This window comes from Oncorhynchus nerka, linkage group LG2 (genome assembly GCF_034236695.1).
Source record: "Oncorhynchus nerka isolate Pitt River linkage group LG2, Oner_Uvic_2.0, whole genome shotgun sequence".
NCBI classification, from domain to species: Eukaryota; Metazoa; Chordata; class Actinopteri; order Salmoniformes; family Salmonidae; genus Oncorhynchus; species Oncorhynchus nerka.
The window spans coordinates 101,997,723-102,023,276 of NC_088397.1; the positions used below are offsets into that span (position 1 = coordinate 101,997,723).

Genomic DNA, 25,554 nt, shown 5'->3' on the forward strand with positions numbered 1-25,554 from the left:
ATGCTTTAGATTTATCCATCTGGTGAAACATCAGGCTCGTTGTTCTATCTGTGGCGCAGGGGTGTAATTATTACCCCGATTCTGTTGCAAAGTGTTTTTTTTACAACAGAAACCATTTACTTCAAAGGAAAATGCAAACAAGAGTTTTCTATTGGACAAATGCAGGTTAATCCCGCCACGTTTCATTCCTTTTCCTCTTTTTACTTCTGTTTGGTTCTTAAACCCCAGGGGTGTATTCATTAGTCGGGTTTCCGTTGCAAAATGTTTAGTCTGTTACAAAATGTGTTGCAATGGAAACTGTTACTTCAAACGAAAACAAGACTTTCTATTGGACAAATTCATGTAGGTCCTTCCTTGTTAGATCCTGTTTCCTTCAATTTGGTTCCTAGATAGTAAACGTCAACAATAAACGGTTTCGCAACAGACTAATAAACATTTTGCAATGGAATCTGACTAATGAATACACCCCAGAAGTGTTTGGCAAATTCAGGTTAGTCCCTCCCCATTTCGTTTCATGTTTGCTTCTGTTTAAGAAATGCTTTGAAACAAAATTGGCGGAATGAATACACCCCAGCTGTCATTGCAAAGTCAGCAGTGGGAGAAGCCTCACAATGTCATAATTGAAAAGTTCTCTAAATTAAATTGTCATCTATAGGCCTAATGTTACCAACATCACATGTCCAATAACATAAAATACATGCCACGATAATGATTGTGTTGGATTAGGGATTTCATAATTCAAATTATTGTTAAATTAAACTCCAAACATGTCAAATTACTTTTATATTTTAAATGCTTTTAAAACACCCAGATTAGCCTTATTCTAGATTGTTTTATAATATTATCTGACCCTAATCTTGTACCATTTGCATGGATTGCATTTTACAATTGTAAATGGTTTGAATGCGTAGCAAATCAATCTGAAATAACAGCTGTTATTAGGACCCTAGTGACGGTCCTCCACTTTGTATGCTATGGACTCCTATGAGAATAGCGTTTATCTAGTCCGTGTTGAAACATTCAGGCGCGGTTGAAGGATACCTAAAATTGTACTTTTGCCTTCCGCGTTGGCAATTCCTTTGGTGCCGACTTTTCTCCACGTCAGTTTTGCATTGTAGACAGATAATATTCTAGCGTTGTTATAAAACACTCATGTAACATCGACGATAACTTTGTAGTTATCTAAGAAACAGCCACCAGTCGCATCGACAATGTCATTAACGTTACTGGAGACGGATGACAGCTATGACTTTGTTTTTAAAATAGTTTTAGTGGGCGATGTAGGTGTTGGTAAAACTTGTGTGGTTCAACGGTTCAAGTCCGGCAATTTCATGGAAAGACAAGGAAATACCATCGGAGTGGACTTTACCATGAAGACAATGGATATTCAAGGGAAGAGAGTGAAGGTTAGTAGCTATAGCTAAAGTAACCTGATGTGAATTGATAAATTCCCATAGCCTAGCCTATGTGACTGTTAACCAAAGTCAACAATAGACAGTGGCGCGTATTCATGGATGCCAAGGGAAGCCAGGCTTCCCCCAAAAATTGATCCCCCACTAAAATAAATATATCAAATATTTTATTTCGTTACTCTGTGTTTCATCATTTTCCTTCAATTCGCAAGAGGCTGAATGGACACTCTCACCAGAGAAACCACCCGAGAAAGCGAAACAGCTCTGTGTGTAGTGATGCTGTATGACATTATTGACACCCATAGCATTGAATCCAAGGGAAGCCAGCGAGCATTTGCAATAGGGTCCAGCTCTGCCGCCATATATCAGAGCAGTCATCCCTCAGGGTCTCTATGCTGCCACTACTCACTGTATATACAGCAGTATGTGGACACCCCTTCAAATGAGTGGATTCTGCTTTTTTAGCCACACTTGTTGCTGACAGGTGTATAAAATCGAGCACACAGCCATGCAATCAACATAGACAAACATTGGCAGTAGAAGGGCCGTACTGAAGAGCTCAGTGACTTTCAACGTGGCACCGCCATAGGATGCCACCTTTCCAACAAGTCAGTTTGTCAAATTTCTTCTCTGCTGTAAGTGCTGTTATTGTGAAGTGGAAACATCTAGGAGCAACAATGGCTCAGCCAGCGAAGTGGCAGGCCACACAAACTCAGAACAAGACTGCTGAAACGTGTAAAAAATCATCTGTCCTCGGTTGCAACACTCACTACCGAGGTCCAAACTGCCTCTGGAAGCAACGTCAGCACAATAACTGTTTGTCGGGAGCTTCATGAAATGGGTTTCCATGGCCGAGCAGCCTAAGATCACCATGCGCAATGACAAACGTCGGCTGGAGTGGTGTAAAGCTCGCTGCCATTGGACTCAGGAGCAATTGCACAACTGTATCTACTTGCACATCATCTTCTGCACATCTATTCCAGTGTTAATGCTAAATTGTAATTATTTTGCCACTATGGCCTATTTATTGCCTTACCTCCCTAACCTTGCTTCATTTGCACACACTGTATATAGATTTTTCTATTGTGTTATTGACTTGGCGTTTGTTTATACCATGTGTAACTCTGTGTTTGTGTCGCTTTGCTTTATTCTTGGCAAGGTCTCTGTTGTGAATGAGAACTTGTTCTCAACTGGCCTACCTGGTTAAATAAAGAACTTGTTCTCAACTGGCCTACCTGGTTAAATAAAGAACTTGTTCTCAACTGGCCTACCTGGTTAAATAAAGAACTTGTTCTCAACTGGCCTACCTGGTTAAATAAAGAACTTGTTCTCAACTGGCCTACCTGGTTAAATAAATAACTTGTTCTCAACTGGCCTACCTGGTTAAATAAAGAACTTGTTCTCAACTGGCCTACCTGGTTAAATAAAGAACTTGTTCTCAACTGGCCTACCTGGTTAAATAAATAACTTGTTCTCAACTGGCCTACCTGGTTAAATAAAGAACTTGTTCTCAACTGGCCTACCTGGTTAAATAAAGAACTTGTTCTCAACTGGCCTACCTGGTTAAATAAAGAACTTGTTCTCAACTGGCCTACCTGGTTAAATAAAGAACTTGTTCTCAACTGGCCTACCTGGTTAAATAAAGAACTTGTTCTCAACTGGCCTACCTGGTTAAATAAAGAACTTGTTCTCAACTGGCCTACCTGGTTAAATAAAGAACTTGTTCTCAACTGGCCTACCTGGTTAAATAAAGAACTTGTTCTCAACTGGCCTACCTGGTTAAATAAAGAACTTGTTCTCAACTGGCCTACCTGGTTAAATAAAGGTGTTCTCAGGAGTGATGAATCATGCTTTTACCATCTGGCAGTCCAACGGACGAGTCTGGATTTGGAGGATGCCAGGAGAACGCTACCTGCCTCAATGCATAGCGCCGACTGTAAAGTTTGGTGGAGGAGGAATAATGGTCTGCGGCTGTTTTTCATGGTGCAGGGCCCTTAGTTCCAATGAAGGGAAAGCTTAACGCTACAGCACACAATGACATTCTAGGCTATTCTGTGCTTCCAGCTTTGTGCTAACCGTTTGGGGAAGGCCCCATTCACAAAGCGAGGTCCATACAGAAATCGTTTGTCGAGATCGATGTGGAAGAACTTGACTAGCCTACAAGGAGACCTGACCTCAACCCCATTTGAACAGCTTTGGGATGAATTGGAACGCCAACTGTGAGCCAGGCCTAATCACCCAACATCAGTGCCCGATCTCACTAATGCTCTTGTGGCTGAATGGAAGCAAGTCCCCGCAGCAATGTTCCAACATCTAGTGGAAAGCCTTCCCAGAAGAGTGGAGGCTGTTATAGCAGCAATGTTCCAACATCTAGTGGAAAGCCTTCCCAGAAGAGTGGAGGCTGTTATAGCAGCAAAGGGGGGACCAACTCCATATTAATGCTCATACTTTTAGACTTTTACTCAAGTAGTATTTTACTGGGTGACTTTTACTTGAGTAACTTTCTATTAAGGTATCTATACTTTTACTCAAGTATGACAATTGGGTACTTTTTCCACCACTGCATTTTAGCCAGGTAGGCTAGGACAAAAACTAAAAGCTTCTACTGTATGACAGTCAACATGAGAGGATGGCATCGGCGTTTCTCAATAAGTAGGGTGAGTCAACATGTTTTTTCTACTTGCATGAACACACACACACACATAAATTAGAACCATGGAGAGCCTCATCATATTTAGCTTACTTTGATTGAACTATATTGTTTTTGGTATCTTTTAGTTGTCACTGTATTAGACTAAGCAGAGGTGATTTGATGGTGCTGGAATAGTGGAAGCAGCTGCTGGGTTCTTTGACTTGCGGTAGCCTGACTCCTGGGTTCTTTGTGACTTGCGGTAGCCTGACTCTCCTGGGTTCTTTGTGACTTGCGGTAGCCTGACTCTCCTGGGTTCTTTGTGACTTGCGGTAGCCTGACTCCTGGGTTCTTTGTGACTTGCGGTAGCCTGACTCTCCTGGGTTCTTTGTGACTTGCAGTAGCCTGACTCTCCTGGGTTCTTTGTGACTTGCGGTAGCCTGACTCTCCTGGGTTCTTTGTGACTTGCAGTAGCCTGACTCTCCTGGGTTATTTGTGACTTGCAGTAGCCTGACTCTCCTGGGTTCTCCGTGACTTGCGGTAGCCTGACTCTCCTGGGTTCTCCGTGACTTGCGGTAGCCTGACTCTCCTGGGTTCTTTGTGACTTGCGGTAGCCTGACTCTCCTGGGTTCTTTGTGACTTGCGGTAGCCTGACTCCTGGGTTCTTTGTGACTTGCGGTAGCCTGACTCTCCTGGGTTCTTTGTGACTTGCAGTAGCCTGACTCTCCTGGGTTCTTTGTGACTTGCAGTAGCCTGACTCTCCTGGGTTCTTTGTGACTTGCGGTAGCCTGACTCTCCTGGTTTCTAAATTAGTAGCTGTTTAGTGGTCCCAAATGTCTGAAACTTTAACTTGATTGACCTTGCTGTAGGTCATGTAACTGTTTTACATGCAATATGCTTTGTGGGCTTCACTAGACAAATGTTGCTCTCTGGTTTGGTGATGAAACAAAGGTGTGGTTGAATTTATTCTGCCACTGTGTCTTGTCTCATCCTTTGGCCAATATATCACAGTGTCAAGGCATATGAACTAACAGGTTATAGAGCAAACAACGCAATTATCACAACACATAGGTTGTAATATGTATTTGTTTTCCCCTGGCTTGCAGTGCGTGGGGAAAATCACTGGGGAAGCCCACTGCCAATGATAATATGTGTAGTTAACTAGCTCTGAGATTACCCTGGGTTAGGGCTAACTGTGAGATTACCCTGGGTTAGGGCTAACTGTGAGATTACCCGGGGTTAGGGCTAACTGTGAGATTACCCTGGGTTAGGGCTAACTCTGTGAGATAACCCTGGGTTAGGGCTAACTCTGTGAGATTACTCTGGGTTAGGGCTAACTCTGTGAGATTACTCTGGGTTAGGGCTAACTCTGTGAGATTACCCTGGGTTAGGGCTAACTCTGTGAGATTACCCTGGGTTAGGGCTAACTCTGTGAGATTACCCCGGGTTAGGGCTAACTCTGTGAGATTACCCCGGGTTAGGGCTAACTCTGTGAGATTACCCTGGGTTAGGGCTAACTCTGTGAGATTACCCCGGGTTAGGGCTAACTCTGTGAGATTACCCCGGGTTAGGGCTAACTCTGTGAGATTACCCCGGGTTAGGGCTAACTCTGTGAGATTACCCCGGGTTAGGGCTAACTCTGTGAGATTACCCCGGGTTAGGGCTAACTCTGTGAGATAACCCCGGGTTAGGGCTAACTCTGTGAGATTACCCCGGGTTAGGGCTAACTCTGTGAGATTACCCCGGGTTAGGGCTAACTCTGTGAGATTACCCCGGGTTAGGGCTAACTCTGTGAGATTACTCTGGGTTAGGGCTAACTCTGTGAGATTACCCTGGGTTAGGGCTAACTCTGTGAGATTACCCTGGGTTAGGGCTAACTCTGTGAGATAACCCTGGGTTGAATATGTTGTCCAGCTGCAGATCTGGGACACGGCGGGCCAGGAACGTTTCAGGACGATCACCCAGAGTTATTACCGCAGCACCAACGGAGCCGTCATTGCCTATGACATCACTAAGAGAGGAACCTTCATGGCTGTGCCCAAGTGGATGGAGGACGTCAAGAAATACGGAGGGTCAAACATTGTACCCCTGCTCATCGGTTAGTTGTTAGTTACTAGGGTCAGACTGGATAGTCCATCTATAGATGGATAGCTGAATGATTGATTTCCAGTTAGGTAACAGTTAGGGGTTACAATAAGGGTTACAGTTAGGGTTAGCATAAGGGTTAGGGTTAGCATAAGGGTTAGGGTTAGCATAAGGGTTAGGGTTAGCATAAGGGTTAGGGTTAGAATAAGGGTTAGGGTTAGAATAAGGGTTAGCATAAGGGTTAGGGTTAGCATAAGGGTTAGGGTTAGCATAAGGGTTAGAATAAGGGTTAGGGTTAGAATAAGGGTTAGCATAAGGGTTAGGGTTAGCATAAGGGTTAGGGTTAGCATAAGGGTTAGGGTTAGCATAAGGGTTAGGGTTAGAATAAGGGTTAGCATAAGCATAAGGGTTAGCATAAGGGTTAGGGTTAGCATAAGGGTTAGAATAAGGGTTAGGGTAAGGATTAGGGTTAGAATAAGGGTTAGGGTAAGGGTTCAAGTTAGGATAAGGGTAAGGGATCAAGTTAGGGTTAGGTTAGAATGAGGGTTAGGGTTAGTAGATAGTTGAAATGTTACTGATGGTCTGTAGAGCATCAACAGATGGACTATCCTAATAAAGGGTTGCTAGTTATTTTATTACTTACCTTACATCAGTAACATGCTTGATAATGTTTATCCCTGGTCTTCATAAATCATCCTATTTTAAATCACTCTGTTTTAAAAACAGGTAAAGCAACATCTCAAGGTCTCTCCTCTATTTGACCTAGATAGTTTGTGTATGTATTGATATGTAGGCTACGTGTGCCTTTTTTACATGTGTAGTTCTGTCCTTGAGCTGTTCTTGTCTATTAATGTTCTGTATTATGTTTTGTGTGGATACCAGGAAAAGTAGCTGCTGATTTTGCAACCGCTAATGGGGATCCTAATAAAGTCCCAAATACCCTATGTATGGACTGACTGACTGACTGACTGGCTGGCCCCTATGGACTGGCTGGCTGACTGGCCCCTATGGACTGGCTGGCTGACTGACTGGCCCCTATGGACTGACTGACTGACTGGCCCCTATGGACTGACTGACTGCCCCCTATGAATTGACTGCCTGACTGGCCCCTATGGACTGACTGACTGGCTGGCTGACTGGCCCCTATGGACTGGCTGACTGGCCCCTATGGACTGGCTGACTGGCCCCTATGGACTGGCTGACTGGCCCCTATGGACTGGCCGACTGACCAGCTGACTGGCCCCTATGGACTGACTGGCTGACTGGCCCCTATGCATGGACTGACTGGTCCCTATGTACTGGCTGACTGGCCCCTATGCATGGACTGACTGGCTGACTGGTCCCTATGTATTGACTGGCTGACTGGCCCCTATGGACTGACTGACTGGCTGGCTGATTGACTGACCCCTATGGACTGACTGACTGGCCCCTATGGACTGACTGACTGACTGGCCCCTATGGACTGACTGACTGACTGATCCCTATGGACTGACTGACTGACCCCTATGAATTGGCTGGCTGACTGGTCCCTATGTACTGGCTGACTGGCCCCTATGCATGGACTGACTGACTCACTGGCTGACTGACCCCTATGTATGTATGGACTGACTGACTGGCCCCTATGCATGGACTGACTGGCTGATTGGCCCCTATGTATGGACTGACTGGCTGACTGGTCCCTATGTATTGACTGGCTGACTGGCCCCTATGGACTGACTGACTGGCTGGCTGACTGACTGGCCCCTATGGACTGGCTGGCTGGCCCCTATGGACTGACTGGCTGACTGGCCCCTATGACTGACTGGTCCCTATGGACTGGCTGACTGGCCCTTATGCATGGACTGACTGGCTGACTGGTCCCTATGTACTGGCTGACTGGCCCCTATGCATGCATGGACTGACTGGCTGACTGGTCCCTATGTATTGACTGACTGGCTGGCTGACTGACTGACCCCTATTAATTGACTGGCTGGCTGACTGGCCCCTATGGACTGACTGGCTGACTGGCCCCTGTGGACTGGCTGACTGGCCCCTATGCATGGACTGACTGGCTGACTTGTCCCTATGTACTGGCTGACTGGCCCCTATGCATGGACTGACTGACTGACTGGCTGACTGGTCCCTATGTATGGACTGACTGGCTGACTGGTCCCTATGGACTGACTGACTGGCCACTATGGACTGACTGGCTGACTGGCCCCTATGGACTCGCTGACTGGTCCCTATGGACTGGCTGACTGGTCCCTATGTATGTATGGACTGACTGGCTGACTGGTCCCTATGGACTGGCTGACTGGTTCCTATGGACTGGCTGACTGGTTCCTATGGACTGGCTGACTGGTCCGTATGGACTGGCTGACTGGTCCCTATGGACTGGCTGACTGGTCCCTATGTATGGACTGGCTGACTGGTCCCTATGGACTGGCTGACTGGTCCCTATGTATGGACTGACTGACTGGCTGACTGACTGGCCCCTATGTACGGACTGGCCCCTATGGACTAACTGACATAGTGGCCCCTATGGACTGACAAGTTGACTGAGTGAATGGCCTCTATGGGCTGACTGGCTGTCTGACTGACTGGCCCTTTTGGACTAACTGACATAGTGGCCCATATGGACTGACTGGCCCCTATGGACTAACTGACATAGTGGCCCCTATGGACTGACAAGTTGACTGAGTGAATGGCCTCTATGGGCTGACTGGCTGTCTGACTGACTGGCCCTTTTGGACTAACTGACATAGTGGCCCATATGGACTGACTGGCCCCTATGGACTAACTGACATAGTGGCCCATATGGACTGACTGGCTGGCTGACTGGCCCCTATGGACTGATTGACTCTGCAACAGCTAATGGGGATCCTAATAAAATAGAAGAAATACCAAATACCCCATTGTGCCCCCACCTCAACTCTCACCTCTCTCTCCTCCTGTCCTCTCATCTTTACCTCTCCTCCTCCTTTTCTTCAACTCTCCTCCTCACCTCTTCACGTCTCCCCTTACCTGTCCCCTTCACCTCTCCTCCTCTTCCCTTTCCTGTCCCCTTCACCTCTCCTCACTTCTCCCCTATCCATACCTGTCCTCTCTTCTCCCACTTGTCCTCTCCCATCTCTTCTCACCTGTCCTCTCCTCTCTTCCTCACCTCTATTTCTCACCTCTTCCTCACCTCTTCACCTCACCCCCTCCACCTCTTTACCTCACCCCTCTCTTCCTCACCCCTGCTCCTCTTCCTCATCTCTGCTCCTCTTCCTCATCTCTCCTTCTAACCTCTCTTCCACCTCCCCTCTTTACCTGTCCTCTCCCCTACTGTCTCACCTGTCCTCTTCCCCCTCACCTCTTCTCCCCTCTCCTCCTCCCTTCTTCCCCCTCACCTGTCCTCTCCCCTCTTCCACCCTCACCTCATCCCACCTGTCCTCTCCCCTCTTCCACCCTCACCTCATCCCACCTGTCCTCTCCCCTCTTCCACCCTCACCTCATCCCACCTGTCCTCTCCCCCCTCACCTCATATCACCTGTCCTCTCCCTTCTCCCCCCCTCACCTGTCCTCCCTCTTCTCGGTCCTCCTATCTTCTCTCTCTCCTCTCTATCCTCAGGGAATAAGTCTGACCTGGTGGATCAGCGTGAGGTGTCGTTAGAAGATGCCCAGACCATGGCCCACCAGCTGGAGTTCCTGACGGCCATTGAGACATCGGCTAAAGACGCCTCCAACGTGGATGAGGCCTTTAACAAGATGGCCGCCGAGCTCATCCTGCGCCACGGGGGACCCATGTTCAATGAGAATGTGACGGAAAGCTTCAAACTCAACAGCAAAGACATGGGCGGAGAAGCCTGGGGCTGTGGCTGCTGATAGGAGGTGGAGAGGGGACTGTACATGTTGATAATTCAAAGGTTTTGCACCAGCTGGGACTGTGGATAGTGACCAACAGGTGGTTTGTTGACATGTGTTGTGAAAAACATATATTTGTTTTATTCTGTTTCAGGGACCAGTTGAGAAACTTTCTGATGTAGCAATACCTGTTTTTTATGGGGGGAGGGGGGCATGACCTGCACAGAAATATTTCGCAGAGAGAAAAGTGGATGTTATTGGACGTAAATACAATCTCTGATCCAGAGAGTTGATCTGAACCACTATTGGAGTCAAACCCTGACTTTTACTTCCCAGAGCATGTAGCTGTGCTGTCCCTCCCTGCCCTTTAACGGAGACCGACAGGCCTGACAGGAAATGTTAAATTTATCACTTCATATGGTGCGGCGGCCTGACATCACAGATGTTATTGAACCTTGTTCTGTAGACAGTATTACAGTGTAGAAGATATATAAACCCGCCCAGCAAGTCATGACAGGATTGATGATGATGTTTTTATGGGGAGGACAGAGTACATACACGTACCATAGACTTTGATATTTTTGCACAGTGATTATTGTTAGAAATTGACCTGCCATGTTTGAAGTTGTGCGATATGTCAAGGAAAGGTGCATGGTGTGCCTAGTGTTGCACATCAGAGTGTAATCTTGATTCTGAATGCTTGTTGAAGAATGACTGGCACAATCAGTCTCCTCCTGTGAAGACTACAGGAGCATACAGTGCATTTGGAAAGTATTCAGACCCCTTGACTTTGTCCACATTTTGTTAGCTTTATTCTAAAATGGATAAAATAAAAATGATGTCTCATCAATGTACACACAATACCCCATAATGACAAAGCAAAAACTGTTTTTTAGATATTTTTGCAAATTTATTACAAATAAAAACATACCTTACATAAGTACTCAGACCCTTTGCTATGAGACTCAAAATTCAGCTCCGGTGCATCCTGTTTCCATTGACCATCCTTGAGATGTTTCTACAACTTGATTGGAAAGGCACACACCTGTCTATATAAGGTCCCACAGTTGACAGTGCATGTCAGAGCAAAAATCAATCTGTGAGGTCAAAGGAATTGTCCGTAGAGCTCCGAGACAGGATTGTGTCAAGGCACAGATCTTGGGAAGGGTACCAAAACATTTCTTCAGCATTGAAGGTCCCCAAGAACACAGTGGCCTCCATCATTCTCAAATTTAAGAAGTTTGGAACCACCAAGACTTTTCTTAGAGCTGGCCGCCCAGCTAAACTGAGCAATCGGGTGAAGGGCCTTGGTCAGGGAGGTGACCAAGAACCCAATGGTCTCTCTGACAGAGCTCCAGAGGACCTCTGTGGAGATGGGAGGTCTCTGCAGTACTCCACCCATCAGGCCTTTATGGTAGTGGCCAAACATGCCACTCCTCAGTAAAAGGCATGACAGCCCACAAGGAGTTTGCCAACAATAACCTAAAGGACTCTCAGACCATGAGAAACAAGATTATCTGGTCTGAAGAAACCAAGATTGAACTCTTTGGCCTGAATGCCAAGCGTCACGTCTGGAGTAAACCTGGCACCATCCCTACGGTGAAGCATGGTGGTGGCAGCAACATGCTGTCGGGATGTTTTTCAGCAGCAGGGACTGGGAGACTAGTCAGGATCAAGGGAAAGATGAACTAAGCAAAGTACAGGGAGATCCTTAATGAAAATCTGCTCCAGACTATTTAAGACCTCAGGCTGGGGTGAAGGTTCACCATCCAACAGGACAACTCAGGAGTGGCTTTGGGACAAGTCACTGAATGTCCTTGAGTTGCCCGGACTTGAATCCGATCGAACATCTCTGGAGACATGACAATATCTGTGCAGCGACGCTCCCCATCCAACCTGACAGAGCTTGATAGGATCTGCAGAGAAGAATGGGAGGAACTCCCCAAATACAGGTGTGCCAAGCTTGTAGCGTCAAACCCAAGAAGACCCCAGGCTGTAATCGCTGCCAAAGGTGTTTCTACAATTGAATAAATGATCTGAATACTTATGTAAATGTTATAGTTCAGCTTTTTTATATTAGTGTAATATATACAAATTAGCAACATTTTCTAAAAAACGGTTTTTACTTTGCAATTATGAGGCATTGTATGTAGATTGATGAGGGGGGGGGGAGCAATCCTAGGATAAGGCTGTGACGTAACAAAATGCAGAAAAAGTCAAGGGGTCTGAATACTTTCCGGCTGCACTGTATGTGTTGTACTGCGGGAAGGGAGTAATAGGCTGTTTTATATCTGTCTCGGGCTTGTAGGTGGAATGCAAGGGTTGTGAATCAACTTTCTGTATAGTACCATTTACTATGTACTTTTTATGGATCTGTACATTCTGAAGGAGATTGATGGATTTCGATCACACATGTCAAATAGCTTTTGGAAATGTGCTAGTTAAAGTATACATCCAGTTTTATAATACAAAATCAGTTTCAGGAAATATGTCACATTTTAATAATAACTTGGTTGAAATGGTAGTCATGGCTCTATTTAATACTGTGTTTCCCAGCCTGTTCTGGACCTGGGGACTGTGAAGAGACCTCTGGTTGCATGTCTTGTGTTGTACCAATGGGTGTCCGGACTGTGTGTGAACTGCTTGAACAGACAGTTTGGTACCATCAACACCTCGCACAAAGACCAATAGTGATGCAGTCAATTTCTCCTAAACTTTTAGCCAGGAGAGACTGACATACATGTTACTGACACTTTCCCTCCGTTTACATCTAAGTGCGATACGGGCTGCTTTGTTCTGGACCAACTGCAATTTACCTTTGTCTTTTGACGCACATGACCGACCACACAATACGGACTGTGGTTCCAAAAAAATACCAATTAGGAATTTGGTCGGGGGTCGACTACTGGTATCATATGAACACAAATAAGACGTGGAAAATGTTAAATGAGCTTTAAAAAGGCAACCTTTTCCCTTTGCTTTGTGGCATATGTGTAGAATTGCATAAATTAGCTTTAAAAAGGCAACCTTTTCCCTTTGCTCCATGACATTATGTGTAGAATTGCATAAATTAGCTTTAAAAAGGCAACCTTTTCCCTTTGCTCCATGACATTATGTGTAGAATTGCATAAATTGGCTTTAAAAAGGCAACCTTTTCCCTTTGCTTCGTGGCATAATGTGTAGAATTGCATAAATTAGCTTTAAAAAGGCAACCTTTTCCCTTTGCTCCATGACATTATGTGTAGAATTGCATGAAATGTACTTTAAGAACTGCTAACTCTCTCTGCCAACAATAGTATTTTTTAACAGTTTGAGGTTGCATGGTTTGTGAGGTGGGGGTTTGCTACGTCGATAAATGACTATCAATCCAGACCTTTGCCACCTAGGACATTTGTGTGACAGGACCTGCTCGAATAGTATTTGAGAACCCCTGTTCTAGATGAACAGAGTGCCTTTCTCTGTTATTGAGTTGTGGAGAGAGATATGACAGAAGTGAGAATAGACAATGGAATCATAATGTGTAACTATTCAGTTATTCCACATCTTTATAAGAGTGAGGTGTTGTCAGTGAATGTTTGTTTTTCATCTTTGTATTCTGAACCTGATCTGTTCATGTCATTTTCTTAGGTAAACCTTTTCTTTGGTTTGAGGGTTGCAGAACTATTGGTGGGCTTTTGAGGGACTGAGGGAAACCAGTTCAGGTTATTTGTCTTTTATCGACAATAGCAAATTAGATAAATATTGTTCATCTTAACTTGTTAATAAAATGAATATCATAGCCTATACATGCAGTTACTATACAGTGGTCACCTTCTCTAGCCCCGTTTATACCTGCTGCTAACGTGTCCTTCATCCGGATCTTGCCTGTTTACACTTATAACATCTGATCAAAATCTGTTCACAATGCGTCTTTTATTCATCTAAAAATGTGGGCACAATCAGAATGTGGACAAGATAAGGACAAAAGGACGCACATTAGAACCAGGTATAAACGTGACTGATGTGCCATAATCACAGTATCTGTCTTCAATAAAGTTACAATATCTGTAATCCGTTTAAATACCTTGACATTTCATTTAACTTAACATTTTATACATGGAAAAGATTATTTCATACAATGACATAAAGTAATATAAATGCATGCATTGCAGATCCTATGACATGCACAAATATGTGAACATATGTACTTAGTGTAAGTATAAAATATCTTTCAGCTTAAGGCACTATAAAAGAAAACCATACCCAATGTTTTACTGCATACAGTACAGGACTGTTCTAGAAGACTAATGCACTATTCTACTCTTATGCTTTCATTTCTGATGGCATGACCTGACATAAGTGCATATGAAACCATTATCTGACCAGGGACAGGACCTATCTGGTCATGGTACAACAGCTAGTACAGGCAGCCACGCTGTACTGTTCACGATCAGTCAGACCCATTCAGATATACAGGACAAAGACTTACTACTCTCTAACAGTGCATTGTTGCTTTTGTTTTCAGTACAGTCGATGCAGTTATTTACAATTAAGGGAAAGGGGGATACCTAGTCAGTTGTACAACTGAATGCCTTCAACTGATCATGCTATCACATATCTGGTATCTACCTGCCCTCAACGCAAAGTCTACCTGCTTTTCTATCGTTTTGAAAAGTAACCTGATCAAATATAGTACCCGTCGAAGGTTTGGACACAGCTACTCACTCCAGGGTTTTTCTTTATTTTTTACTATTTTCTACATTGTAGAATAATAGTGAAGACATAAAAACTCTGAAATAACAGATATGGAATCATGTAGTAACCAAAAAAAGTGTTAAACAAATCATAATATATTTTATATTTGAGATTCTTCAAAGTAGCCACCCTTTGACTTGATGACAGCTTTGCACACTCTTGACATTCTCTCAACCAGCTTCATGAGGTAGTCACCTGGAATGCATTTAAATTAACAGGTGTGCCTTGTTAATTTGTGGAATATCTTTCCTTCTTAATGCGTTTGAGCCAATCAGTTGTGTTGTGACAAGATAGGGGTGGTATACAGAAGATAGCCCTATTTGGTAAAATACCCAAGTCCACATTATGGCAAGAACAGCTCAAATAAGCAAAGAGAAACGACAGTCCATCATTACTTTAAGACATGAAGGTCAGTCAATCTGGAAAATTTCAAGAACTATGTTTCTACTCTTTCTATAGTCTCAGACCCTACTGTTTCTACAGTCTCAGACTCTACTGTTTCTACAGTCTCAGACTCTACTGTTTCTACAGTCTCAGACTACTATTTCTACAGTCTCAGACTACTGTTTCTACAGTCTCAGACTCTACTATTTCTACAGTCTCAGACTACTGTTTCTACAGTCTCAGACTCTACTGTTTCTACAGTCTCAAGACTACTGTTTCTACAGTCTCAGACTCTACTATTTCTACAGTCTCAGACTACTGTTTCTACAGTCTCAGACTCTATTGTTTCTACAGTCTCAGACTCTACTGTTTCTACAGTCTCAGACTACTGTTTCTACAGTCTCAGACTCAACTGTTTTTACAGTCTCAGACTACTGTTTATTCTGTTTCTACAGTCTCAGACTCTACTGTTTCTACAGTCTCAGACTCAACTGTTTCTACAGTCTCAGACTACTGTTTCTACAGTCTCAGACTCTATTGTTTCTACAGTCTCAGACTCTACTGTTTCTACAGTCTCAGACTACTGTTTCTACAGTCTCAGACTCAACTGTTTTTACAGTCTCAGACTACTGTTTATTCTGTTTCTACAGTCTCAGACTCTACTGTTTCTACAGTCTCAGACTCAACTGTTTCTACAGTATCAGACTACTGTTTCTACAGTCTCAGACTCTACTGTTTCTACAGTCTCAGACTACTGTTTCTACAGTCTCAGACTACTGTTTCTACAGTCTCAGACTCAACTGTTTTTACAGTCTCAGACTACTGTTTATTCTGTTTCTACAGTCTCAGACTCTACTGTTTCTACAGTCTCAGACTCAACTGTTTCTACAGTATCAGACTACTGTTTCTACAGTCTCAGACTCTACTGTTTCTACAGTCTCAGACTCTACTGTTTCTACAGTCTCAGACTACTGTTTCTACAGTCTCAGACTCTACTGTTTCTACAGTCTCACACTCTACTATTTCTACAGTCTTAGACCACTGTTTCTACTGTTTCTACAGTCTTAGACTACTGTTTATTCTGTTTCTACAGTCTCAGACTACTGTTTCTACAGTCTGACTCTGCTATTTCTAGTCTCAGACTACTGTTTCTACAGTCTGACTACTGTTTCTACAGTCTCAGACTACTGTTTCTACAGTCTCAGACTCTACTGTTTCTACAGTCTCAGACTACTGTTTCTACAGTCTCAGACTACTGTTTCTACAGTCTCAGACTACTGTTTCTACAGTCTGACTCTGCTATTTCTACAGTCTCAGACTCTACTGTTTCTACAGTCTCAGACGTCTGTTTCTACAGTCTCAGACTACTATTTCTACAGTCTCAGACTACTGTTTCTACAGTCTCAGACTACTGTTTCTACAGTCTGACTCTGCTATTTCTACAGTCTCAGACTACTGGTTCTACAGTCTCAGACTACTGTTTCTACAGTCTCAGACTACTGTTTCTACAGTCTCAGACTACTATTTCTACAGTCTCAGACTACTATTTCTACAGTCTCAGACTACTGTTTCTACAGTCTCAGACTACTATTTCTACAGTCTCAGACTACTATTTCTACAGTCTCAGACTACTGTTTCTACAGTCTCAGACTACTGTTTCTACAGTCTGACTCTGCTATTTCTACAGTCTCAGACTCTACTGTTTCTACAGTCTCAGACGACTGTTTCTACAGTCTCAGACTACTGTTTCTACAGTCTCAGACTCTACTGTTTCTACAGTCTCAGACTCTACTGTTTTTACAGTCTCAGACTCTGCTATTTCTACAGTCTCAGACTCTACTGTTTCTACAGTCTCAGACTACTGTTTCTACAGTCTCAGACTACTGTTTCTACAGTCTCAGACTCTACTATTTCTACTGTTTCTACTTCCTCAGTTTTTAACCCTGAAACCATCCTCACTGGGATGTGATATACAAATATGAAATGGCACCATATTCCCTATCTTTTGAACTACACAGGGAATAGGGTCATTTTGGACGTACAAAGTTATACAACTCTAATGCTATTCTACAGGTCAATGCCTAGTAGAAACAAAGTTCTCCTGTTGACAGATGAGTTCCACAGCGTTGTGTACGTCCTCTACGATGTGTCCTGGTTCCATCAGGGCCGGGTCGAAGCGGAAGTCCCGGTGACCATGGAACACAGTCTCTGTGATGCTGTGGCTGGCATCAGCCGGCACCTCGCTGTGGGGGTTATAGACACCGGTACATACCAGCAGGGATTTACAGGAGGTGGCGGAGGGGGAGGCCAGCTCGCTCTCCAAGGCACTTTCCATGTCCTGGTCCTGGAGAAGGGCTTTAGGGGACCCTCCGCCCCCTGTACCCTCCACCGTGGCCTGCACTACTTGGGCAGCAGTCTGCCTGGTCCGGACCCTTTCCTCCAGATAGCGGTTATACAGGTTGGCTCCATAGATATCTGTCATCAGGTTGTCTCTTTGTTAGATGGAATAAAGGTTAGACACTAGTTAGAAGGGAACAGGGTATCTAATAACATGTCAGTAGTATCATTAAACCAATACTACATAGGTGTAACATGTCAATAGGATCATTACAGCATTACTACATAGGTGTAACATGTCAATAGGATCATTACAGCATTACTACATAGGTGTAACATGTTAATACAGTATCATTACATAATTACTGCATAGATGTAACATGTCAATACAGTATATTTTACAGCATTACTACATATGTGTAAGGAACAATAATTAGAGTGAAGCGTAGGGTTTCTTACAGCTCTGTCTCAGATCGGTGTGTGCTGTAGTGTTTTCCTGCCTCCTGTGGTTCCTTACCCGACAGCGTAGAAGTATAGTGTTCTGATGGGTGTAGGTTCTATCCCGATAGTGTATAGTGTTCTGATGGGTGTAGGTTCTATCCCGATAGTGTATAGTGTTCTGATGGGTGTAGGTTCTATCCTGATAGTGTATAGTGTTCTGATGGGTGTAGGTTCTATCCTGATAGGGTAGATTGTTCTGATGGGTGTAGTCCTAACCTGATTGTGTATAGTGTTCTGATGGGTGTAGGTCATAACCTGATTGCAATTCCCTTTGGAGTTTAACTAAATCAGAGGACCGCCCATGAGCACAGTTATGGTCGGGCATCCTGGGACAGGCCCTTTTCTGCAATTCCGAATAAAATCCCCACCTTGAATTTCTCAACAGACCATGTTTCTCTCAATTACGAGAGGACAAAGGTTACAGACCAGCTTACCTCGATAACGAGAGGGCCAAGGTTTGAGACCAGACTGCTGAATCTTTTAACCATCCCACGTGGTTAAACTCTTAGACTATCGATAACGACAGAATAAGAACAAGTCTTTGATATTAATTACTAGTCTGCAGCTAGGGATTCGGTATAATCGAATGTGAAGACCTACAACCGCCGAAACATCTATCCATAAAAACATGAATGAATGTCACTCTGAACTACCCATTCTAACCACGACAGAGAGGGCGGACAAACTCTCCAACAGAAACAAACTTTTCAACAGAGATCCTGACGACACACTGAGTGTAAATATATTTATTGAGTGCAATTGTTCCCGAATGAGTGAGCGTTCATATGCGAAGGATTAGCATTTCAATTGTTATAATTGTCAACTGTGTGTTGTCTTATCTCAGTCGACCCCCACTTCCCTTTCTGTCCACCAAGCCGTGATGCCGGTTTATCCCACTAGGGAATCTCCGTTATCATTTCCTTGTAAATATCTACTGTTTGTTTATGCATTTCTGTGAATTACTTAGTTAGTAATTAAATTATTTAAGACAATTGATGAATGGATGACTCACAGTGAAGACTGGGTTCATGCAGATAACCAACAATTTACGACGTTTGGAATGAGACTAACGTGAGGTAAAATAAAGAATTAATTCATCAGAAGACTATTGATCAGATATGAAAATATCTGAAAAGTTATATTTGGAAAATTTTCCTTGGTGCCCGGACTTCCTAGTTAATTACAGTTACATGATTAATCAGTTTAATCGCGTAATAAGAGTCAACTAAAAGTCTTCAGTTAATGATAGCAAAGACACAACAATAGTGTTCTGATGGGTTTAGGGTACTTACCAGATAGTGTATAGTGTTCTGATGGTTGTAGTTTCTAATCTGATAGTGTATAGTGTTCTGATGGGTTTAGGGTACTTACCCGATAGCGTATAGCGTTCTGATGGGTGTAGGTTCTATCCCTATAGTGTTCTGATGAATGTAGGTTCTAACCTGATTGTGTATCGTGTTCTGATGGGGTTGTTACCCAATAGTGTAGAGTGTTCTGATGGGTTTAGGGTACTTACCTGATAGCGTATAGTGTTCTGATAGGTGTAGGTTCTAACCCGATAGCGTAGTGTTCTAAAGGGGCTATTACCCGAAAGTGTATATTGTTCTGATGGGTGTAGGTTCTAACCCGACAGCGTAGGATGTTCTAATGTGGCTATTAACCGATAGCGTATAGTGTTCTGATGGGTGTAGGTTTGAACCTGATTGTGTTCTGATGGGTGAAGATTCTAACCTGATAGCGTAGAGTGTTCTGATGGAGTTATTGCCCAATAGTGTATTGTGTTCTGATGGGGCTGTTACCTGATAGTGTATTGTGTTCTGATGGGGCTGTTACCCGATAGCGTATTGTGTTCTGATGGGTGTAGGTTCTAACCTGATAGCGTTGAGGGTTCTGATGGGGTTATTACTCGATAATGTATAGTGTTCTGATGGGTGTAGGTTCTAACCCGATAGTGTATAGTGTTCTGATGGGTGCAGGTTCTAACCTGATAGCGTTGAGTCTTCTGATGGGTCTATTACCCAATAGTGTATTGTGTTCTGATGGGGTTATTACTCGATAGTGTATAGTGTTCTGATGGGTGTAGGTTCTAACCCGATAGTGTATAGTGTTCTGATGGGGCTATTACCCAATAGTGTATTGTGATCTGATGGGGTTATTACTCGATAGTGTATAGTGTTCTGATGGGTGTAGGTTCTAACCCGATAGTGTATAGTGTTCTGATGGGTGTAGGTTCTAACCTGATAGTGTTGAGTCTTCTGATGGGGCTATTACCCAATAGTGTATTGTGTTCTGATGGGATTATTACTCGATAGCGTATAGTGTTCTGATGGGTGTAGGTTCTAACCTGATAGCGTTGAGGGTTCTGATGGGGTTATTACTCGATAATGTATAGTGTTCTGATGGGTGTAGGTTCTAACCCGATAGTGTATAGTGTTCTGATGGGTGCAGGTTCTAACCTGATAGCGTTGAGTCTTCTGATGGGTCTATTACCCAATAGTGTATTGTGTTCTGATGGGGTTATTACTCGATAGTGTATAGTGTTCTGATGGGTGTAGGTTCTAACCCGATAGTGTATAGTGTTCTGATGGGGCTATTACCCAATAGTGTATTGTGATCTGATGGGGTTATTACTCGATAGTGTATAGTCTTCTGATGGGTGTAGGTTCTAACCTGATAGTTTATAGTGTTCTGATGGTTGTAGCTTCTAACCTGATAGTGTATAAGGTTCTGATGGGGTTATTACCTGATAGTGTAGTGTGTTCTGATGGGGCTATTACCCAATAGTTTATTGTGTTCTGATGGGGCTATTACCCGATAGCGTATAGTGTTCTAATGGGTGTAGGTTCTAATAGTGATAGTGCATAGTGTTTTGATAGGTGTAGGTTCCAAGCCAATATCCTATAGTGTGCTGATATGTTTATTACCCAATAGTGTTGTGATGGGTGTAGGTTTCGAGCCTGATTGTGTATGGTGTTCTGATGGGTGTAGGTTCTAACCTGATAGCATTGAGTGTTCTGATGGGGTTTATTACCCAATAGTGTTTTGTCTTCTGACGGGGTTATTACCCGATTAGTGTTTTGTCTTCTGATGGGGTTATTACCTGATAGTGTTTTGTCTTCTGATGGGGTTATTACCCGATAGTGTTTTGTCTTCTGATGGGGTTATTACCCGATAGTGTTTTGTCTTCTGATGGGGTTATTACCCGATAGTGTTTTGTCTTCTGATGGGGTTATTACCCGATTAGTGTTTTGTCTTCTGATGGGGTTATTACCCGATTAGTGTTTTGTGTTCTGATGGGGTTATTACCCGATAGTGTTTTGTCTTCTGATGGGGTTTATTACCCGATAGTGTATAGTGTTCTGATGGGGTTTATTACCCGATAGTGTATAGTGTTCTGATGGTTTTATTACCCGATAGTGTATAGTGTTCTGATGGGTTTATTACCCGATAGTGTTTTGTGTTCTGTTAGGGTTATTACCCGATAGTGTTTTGTCTTCTGATGGGGTTATTACCCGATAGTGTTTTGTCTTCTGATGGGGTTATTACCCGATTAGTGTTTTGTCTTCTGTTAGGGTTATTACCCGATAGTGTTTTGTCTTCTGATGGGGTTATTACCCGATAGTGTTTTGTCTTCTGATGGGGTTATTACCCGATTAGTGTTTTGTCTTCTGATGGGGTTATTACCCGATTAGTGTTTTGTCTTCTGATGGGGTTATTACCCGATAGTGTATAGTGTTCTGAAGGTTGTAGGTTCTAACCCGATAATGTATACTGCTCTGATGGGTGTAGGTTATAACCTTATAGTGTATAGTGTTCTGATGGGCCCGTTCCTGTAGGTTCATGCTCTACAACATCCGCAGAGTACGACCCTGCCTCACACAGGAAGCGGCGCAGGTCCTAATCCAGGCACTTGTCATCTCCCGTCTGGATTACTGCAACTCGCTGTTGGCTGGGCTCCCTGCCTGTGCCATTAAACCCCTACAACTCATCCAGAACGCCGCAGCCCGTCTGGTGTTCAACCTTCCCAAGTTCTCTCACGTCACCCCGCTCCTCCGCTCTCTCCACTGGCTTCCAGTTGAAGCTCGCATCCGCTACAAGACCATGGTGCTTGCCTATGGAGCTGTGAGGGGAACGGCACCTCAGTACCTCCAGGCTCTGATCAGGCCCTACACCCAAACAAGGGCACTGCGTTCATCCACCTCTGGCCTGCTCGCCTCCCTACCACTGAGGAAGTACAGTTCCCGCTCAGCCCAGTCAAAACTGTTCGCTGCTCTGGCCCCCCAATGGTGGAACAAACTCCCTCACGACGCCAGGACAGCGGAGTCAATCACCACCTTCCGGAGACACCTGAAACCCCACCTCTTTAAGGAATACCTAGGATAGGATAAAGTAATCCTTCTCACCCCCCTTAAAAGATTTAGATGCACTATTGTAAGTGGCTGCTCCACTGGATGTCATAAGGTGAATGCACCAATTTGTAAGTCGCTCTGGATAAGAGCGTCTGCTAAATGACTTAAATGTAAATGTAAATGTAATGGGTGTAGGTCCTAACCTGATAGCATTGAGTGTTCTGATGGGGTTTATTACCCGATAGTGTATAGTGCTCTGAAGGTTGTAGGTTCTAACCCGATAGTGTATACTGCTCTGATGGGTGTAGGTTATAACCTTATAGTGTTCTGATGAGGTTATTACCCGATAGCGTAGAGTGTTCTTATAGGTGTCCTCCAGCCTCTCTCTGCAGCCTGCTCCCTGATGAGGTACTCAGCGAAGTGATATGTTAGTTCAGAAGGTTTCCCCATCAGAGCTTCGTACTTCAGCTCCTGACCCGTTATCTTCCTGTAGATGTTCTCCAGACACACAAGGAACATCCCGTGGCCAAACCTACGCAAGCACACACACACACACACACACACACACACACACAATGACTGACAGTGTGACTAAAACCTTTGTCAACCAATGTTCCATGTCACTTAGTGTAATCTTTCTCAGTGACTTGTTACCGTGGAGACTGGGCCTCGGCCATCCACATCAGGTCCATGTTACAGGCCAGCAGCGGCAGGTGGGAGGAGTGACGCATCTCATGGGCGTTACCCAGGCTCCCATTGGTCAGCAACACATCAATGATTAGCTGCAGGTTGCTCTCCCATCGGATTGGCTCGCCGAACAGGATGACAGCTGCGACCAGGAAAAAAGAGAAACAACATCATTAAATTGTGAGTTTATACTTTCTTAAAATCTGAAAGGTTATTCTACATGTAGAACCATTATTTGGAGAAAATGTACTATGCTATGAACAATATGCTTCTTACCTTGAACTATAGGGAGATTCACAATAGGTGAAGACTGCAAGAAGAGAAGAATAACATTCAGGGCTCCAGAGTACATACACCCTAAAGTGTCCCTAGGACACCAGAGTACATACACCCTGAAGTGTCCCTAGGTAACCAGAGTACATACACCCTGAAGTGTCCCTAGGACACCAGAGTACATACACCCTAATGTGGGCACAGTCACTCTCAATCACCATCTCCTCCCTGACCTTTCACATCGCTGTGCATGTGATCCTGCTCTAGCAGAGGTAACATGGTGATACACCATGGGTAGGGTATCCTCAGCTTCAGGTGGTAGGAATATATTTTGGGCTACTGGATAAAAGTGTCTGCTAAATATATATAATATTCTGAACTACCATTATATACAATAATATACAGTAACACAACATGACATACATAGGGAGAACACAGTCATAGCAGAGGTGGACTTTATGGGTTCTTGAGGCAAATTTGTTCCTTGTGAGGGGAGGGTCCTATGAACTAAATTACATGACTTAGACTTTTCAATCTCTTGTTATAGAGCCACCATGTGGCCAATTGCCATGGTATTGCGTGAGAGGGTGTGGCCCTAGGGCCTTTACCATGTTGTTAAGTTGCACAGTCCAGGGCCTTTTCATCTCATGGAGAGAAAAAAAATCTTCACCAACATGGTAGAAAGAGGAACATAATAACAATAATGAAGTGGAACAAACACAACAGGACGACTTACTGCTACGCCATCTTGGATTTTATAAGATGAAGTGGAACAAACACAACAGGACGACTTACTGCTACGCCATCTTGGATTTTATAAGATGAAGTGGAACAAACACAACAGGACGACTTACTGCTACGCCATCTTGGATTTTATAAGATGAAGTGGAACAAACAGGAACAGCTACGCCATCTTGGATTTTATAAGATGAAGTGGAACAAACACAACAGGACGACTTACTGCTACGCCATCTTGGATTTTATAAGATGAAGTGGAACAAACACAACAGGACGACTTACTGCTACGCCATCTTGGATTTTATAAGATGAAGTGGAACAAACACAACAGGACGACTTACTGCTACGCCATCTTGGATTTTATAAGATGAAGTGGAACAAACACAACAGGACGACTTACTGCTACGCCATCTTGGATTTTATAAGATGAAGTGGAACAAACACAACAGGATTTCACCAGCTTTGCTGGTTGAACCCCTAAATATACCTGCAAGCAGCCTTACCAGGGTTCAAGCTGTGGGTCCACTGTGCCACCATCAGGACACATCGCCTTAGGATGAGATGCTTCTGTACTCCTGACCACACTTGGCAAATATCAGAACTATAAATCAACCAGATCATGCAATATAACGTTGATGTATTTTTGACTATTTTTAAATGTCTACTTCTCCTGAACTGCTTAACCGATTGGAACCAAATTTGGTATATAGCATTTATGGATGCACGTCTTTAAACGACATAGCGAGCTTGCATGAATGTTTCTTCCTGTCCAACAGCGCCACCATGCGGCCAAACTCAACAATTTTCTTCAGGTTAGCTTGACTCACCTCCCTGAGCGTGTGTGACACATTTCATCACTCTGAGTCAAACAGATCAAGAGAGATAAACATGTGCCCATTTCCTGTCTTGCATGGTATTGCATGAGAGGGTGTGGCCATTGGACCTTTATTATGCATGGTATTGCATGAGAGGGTGTGGCCATTGGACCTTTATTATGCATGGTATTGCATGAGAGGGTGTGGCCATTGGACCTTTATTATGCATGGTATTGCATGAGAGGGTGTGGCCATTGGACCTTTATTATGCATGGTATTGCATGAGAGGGTGTGGCCATTGGACCTTTATTATGCATGGTATTGCATGAGAGGGTGTGGCCATTGGACCTTTATTATGCATGGTATTGCATGAGAGGGTGTGGCCATTGGACCTTTATTATGCATGGTATTGCATGAGAGGGTGTGGCCATTGGACCTTTATTATGCATGGTATTGCATGAGATGGTGTGGCCATTGGACCTTTATTATGCATGGTATTGCATGAGAGGGTGTGGCCATTGGACCTTTATTATGCATGGTATTGCATGAGAGGGTGTGGCCATTGGACCTTTATTATGCATGGTATTGCATGAGAGGGTGTGGCCATTGGACCTTTATTATGCATGGTATTGCATGAGAGGGTGTGGCCATTGGACCTTTATTATGCATGGTATTGCATGAGAGGGTGTGGCCATTGGACCTTTATTATGCATGGTATTGCATGAGAGGGTGTGGCCATTGGACCTTTATTATGCATGGTATTGCATGAGAGGGTGTGGCCATTG

The 25,554-nt window shown here is 43.9% G+C and overlaps 2 protein-coding genes across 2 annotated transcripts in view; one reads left to right on the plus strand and one right to left on the minus strand.

Moving 5' to 3' along the window:
• The first annotated feature begins 1,043 nt into the window (after nt 1-1,043).
• rab43 (RAB43, member RAS oncogene family) lies at nt 1,044-14,011 on the plus strand. Its single transcript, XM_029654203.2, has 3 exons — nt 1,044-1,406; nt 5,956-6,139; nt 9,719-14,011. Exons 1-3 carry the CDS (start codon nt 1,212-1,214, stop codon nt 9,970-9,972), a joined length of 633 nt encoding a protein of 210 aa, XP_029510063.1. The 5' UTR covers nt 1,044-1,211; the 3' UTR covers nt 9,973-14,011.
• Nucleotides 13,637-25,554, minus strand: part of zgc:77375 (uncharacterized protein LOC402927 homolog) — a 68,713-nt gene continuing 56,795 nt past the window's right edge. The window contains 4 exon segments of the mRNA XM_065004770.1: nt 13,637-17,561; nt 22,600-22,788; nt 22,911-23,085; nt 23,220-23,253. Coding sequence (XP_064860842.1) covers nt 17,132-17,561; nt 22,600-22,788; nt 22,911-23,085; nt 23,220-23,253 — 828 coding nt within the window. The 3' untranslated portion in view covers nt 13,637-17,131.